General features: G+C 41.2%; 2 protein-coding genes across 3 annotated transcripts in view; both read left to right on the top strand.

Annotated features, from left to right (window-relative positions):
- Nucleotides 1–2,500, top strand: part of LOC125027619 — a 95,587-nt gene that overhangs the window by 10,491 nt on the left and 82,596 nt on the right. The gene's annotated exons all lie outside the window — the stretch shown is intronic.
- LOC125026909 (craniofacial development protein 2-like) lies at nt 154–738 on the top strand. The gene has a single exon (XM_047615510.1). The coding sequence runs from the start codon at nt 154–156 to the stop codon at nt 736–738; it is 585 nt and encodes a 194-aa protein (XP_047471466.1).

A 2,500-nucleotide genomic window follows, 5' to 3' on the forward strand; every position in this document is an offset into this window, starting at 1 on the left:
CGAGTTTGGCCGTCTTTGAATAAGCCTAGTCCTAGTACAGGGCAGCAGCTGTACTAGTATCTACAGTTGGCGGAAGAGCCGAACTACGGTCAAAGGTGGCTGTAGAAAAGCAGGTGGCAGGTCAGCAACCCTGATTTTGGCTCCTGTACTGCGATGGAGGAAGGCAACGGAAAACCACCTTCATTATTCGTTCCAAGGCGTTCACCAATACGTCAACTTGTCATGAATATACAGAATCAAGTTGTATGCGACAACGACGTGAACGGGACTTCTCTAAATGAGGGTTTCGCGTCCGGCAAGGGAGGTAGTAAGGCCTCTTGGGTCGTCATCAAACGAAATCCTTATGGTATGTTGAAAATTGGTATGTGGAATGTAAGAACATTGGCAAGATCAGGAAACTTGGAAAACGTAAAGAGGGAGATGGAGAGATATAAAGTCAACATCTTGGATATGACAGAAGTAAGATGGAAGGAGAAAGGTGATATGATGAGTGGTGATTTTCTGATGATATATTCAGGGGGACAAGAGAGACAACGTGGTGTAGCGTTGCTACTTGACAAACAGTCCAGCCAAGCGGTAGTGGAGGTTGATTGCATCAATGACAGGTTGATGGTGGTGCGGTTGTGTGGAACACCTGTAAATCTAGTGGTGATGGTTATATACATGCCAACCAGCAATCATAGTATGACAAAATTGAAGAAAATTGAAGAAAATTTAAGAAAAATTATCTACATGTAGAGGTAAAGATTACGTAGTGGTACTTGGAGATATGAATGCAACTGTTGGAGAAGAAAAGATCTTGAACGTGGTCGGAAATTATGGACTGGGGACAAGAAATATCAGGGGTGAGATGCTAGAGACTTGTGTGTGAGAAACAAGCTTCAAGAACAACAACAGAAGAAGATGCTTTTGGAAAGCTCCAGGAGACATAAGGAGATTGCAGCTGGATTACATCATGTCAGACAAAGGTATAAGACAAGTATAAAGAACTCGTGCAGATGTTGACTCAGATCACAATCTGGTGATTATGAAAGTCGGTCTCAAGCTGGATAAGGTAGCCAAAGCAAAATTAATCTTAAAATGGGACAGAAAACAACTGAAGACAGAAAAAGCAGAGGAGTATGTGAATGCAACCAACAATGAACTGGCGAAAAACACCGAAAATGCAATCACAGTAAACAATAGATGGCAAAGATTGCAGAACGCAATGATTAAAGGAGCAGAAAACACCATTGGTAAGGTTAAAACAAAGAGAATATTGAAGCCTTGGGTGACTGAAGAAATGCTGGTTAAGATGGATGAGCTGAGAAAGTGGAAAAATGTCAACACCAAAGTGGGCAAGGGAAAATATCGGAAACTGAACAACGAATTGAGAAGAACAACGGACAGGGCAAGAGAACAGTGGTGGGAAGAAGAGTGTAGAGAAGAAGAAAGACTGGATGATACGGGAAGATCCGATCAAGTATACCAGAGAGTAAAGAAATTAACATCCGACATGAGAAGTAACAATGCTCAAAGAGGAATAAAAAGTAAAGATGGAGAATTACTAACGGACCTGCACGACATCAAGAGGTGGAAGGAATATATAGAAATGCTGTACAACATGGATGGAAGACCAACAGAATTGTTTGTAGAAGAAACATCAGTTGATAAGTACGAAATCGGACCAGACATCATGAGAGCGGAAGTACTAAAAGCAATTGAAGAGCTAAAAACAGGAAAGGCACAAGGAACAGACAATATACTGGCAGAAATGTTAAAGACTTTAAAGGGCACTGCATTGAATGAGATAGTGATACTGTGTCAGCAGATGTATTTAGAAGTTAAAGGGCTGGAGGACTTTTGCAAAAGCGTGATGGTACCGTTAGAGAAAAAAGCAGCTGCTAAGAAATGTGAGGACCACAGGACGATTAGCTTAATATCGCATGCATCCCAGATTATGCTCAAGATTCTGTCAAAAAGATCGGAGAACAAAAAAAACATAACGCAATTGGACAAGATAAATTTAGCTTTATAAAAAGACGTGGAACATGAGAAGGGATAGCGGTGATGAGAATTCTGGCAGACCGAAGCATTGAACATGATCAAGAGTAATATGTATCGTTCGTAGACTTTGAGAAAGCTTTTGACAGGATCAATTGGGAGAAACTATTGGAAATTCTCAAAAGTATTGGGGTGGATTGGAGAGATAGAAGATTGATCAACAAATTATACATGCAACACACAGCAACAGTAAGGACAAAAGACGGAGAGTTGGACCCAGCAGTGATTGGTAAAGGGGTGTGTCAGGGTTGCTTGATGTCACCCTCTCTTTTCAATGTATTTGCTGAAGTAATGGTCAGAACATCACCCGAGAATTGCGAAGAGGGAATGAAGGTTGGCGGTCAACTGGTAAAAGCAGTGAGATATGCGGATGACCAGGCTATGGTAGCAGATTCAGAGAAGGGGTTACAAGGAATAATGGACAGTCTGAAAAAAAGGATGATTAAAACCTTAGTGT

Source organism: Penaeus chinensis, chromosome 7 (genome assembly GCF_019202785.1).
Source record: "Penaeus chinensis breed Huanghai No. 1 chromosome 7, ASM1920278v2, whole genome shotgun sequence".
Taxonomy (NCBI): Eukaryota; Metazoa; Arthropoda; class Malacostraca; order Decapoda; family Penaeidae; genus Penaeus; species Penaeus chinensis.

Excerpts from the sequence above, each read along its gene's own strand:
- LOC125026909 (XM_047615510.1), top strand. The coding sequence starts at position 154 with ATGGAGGAAGGCAACGGAAAACCACCTTCATTATTCGTTCCAAGGCGT.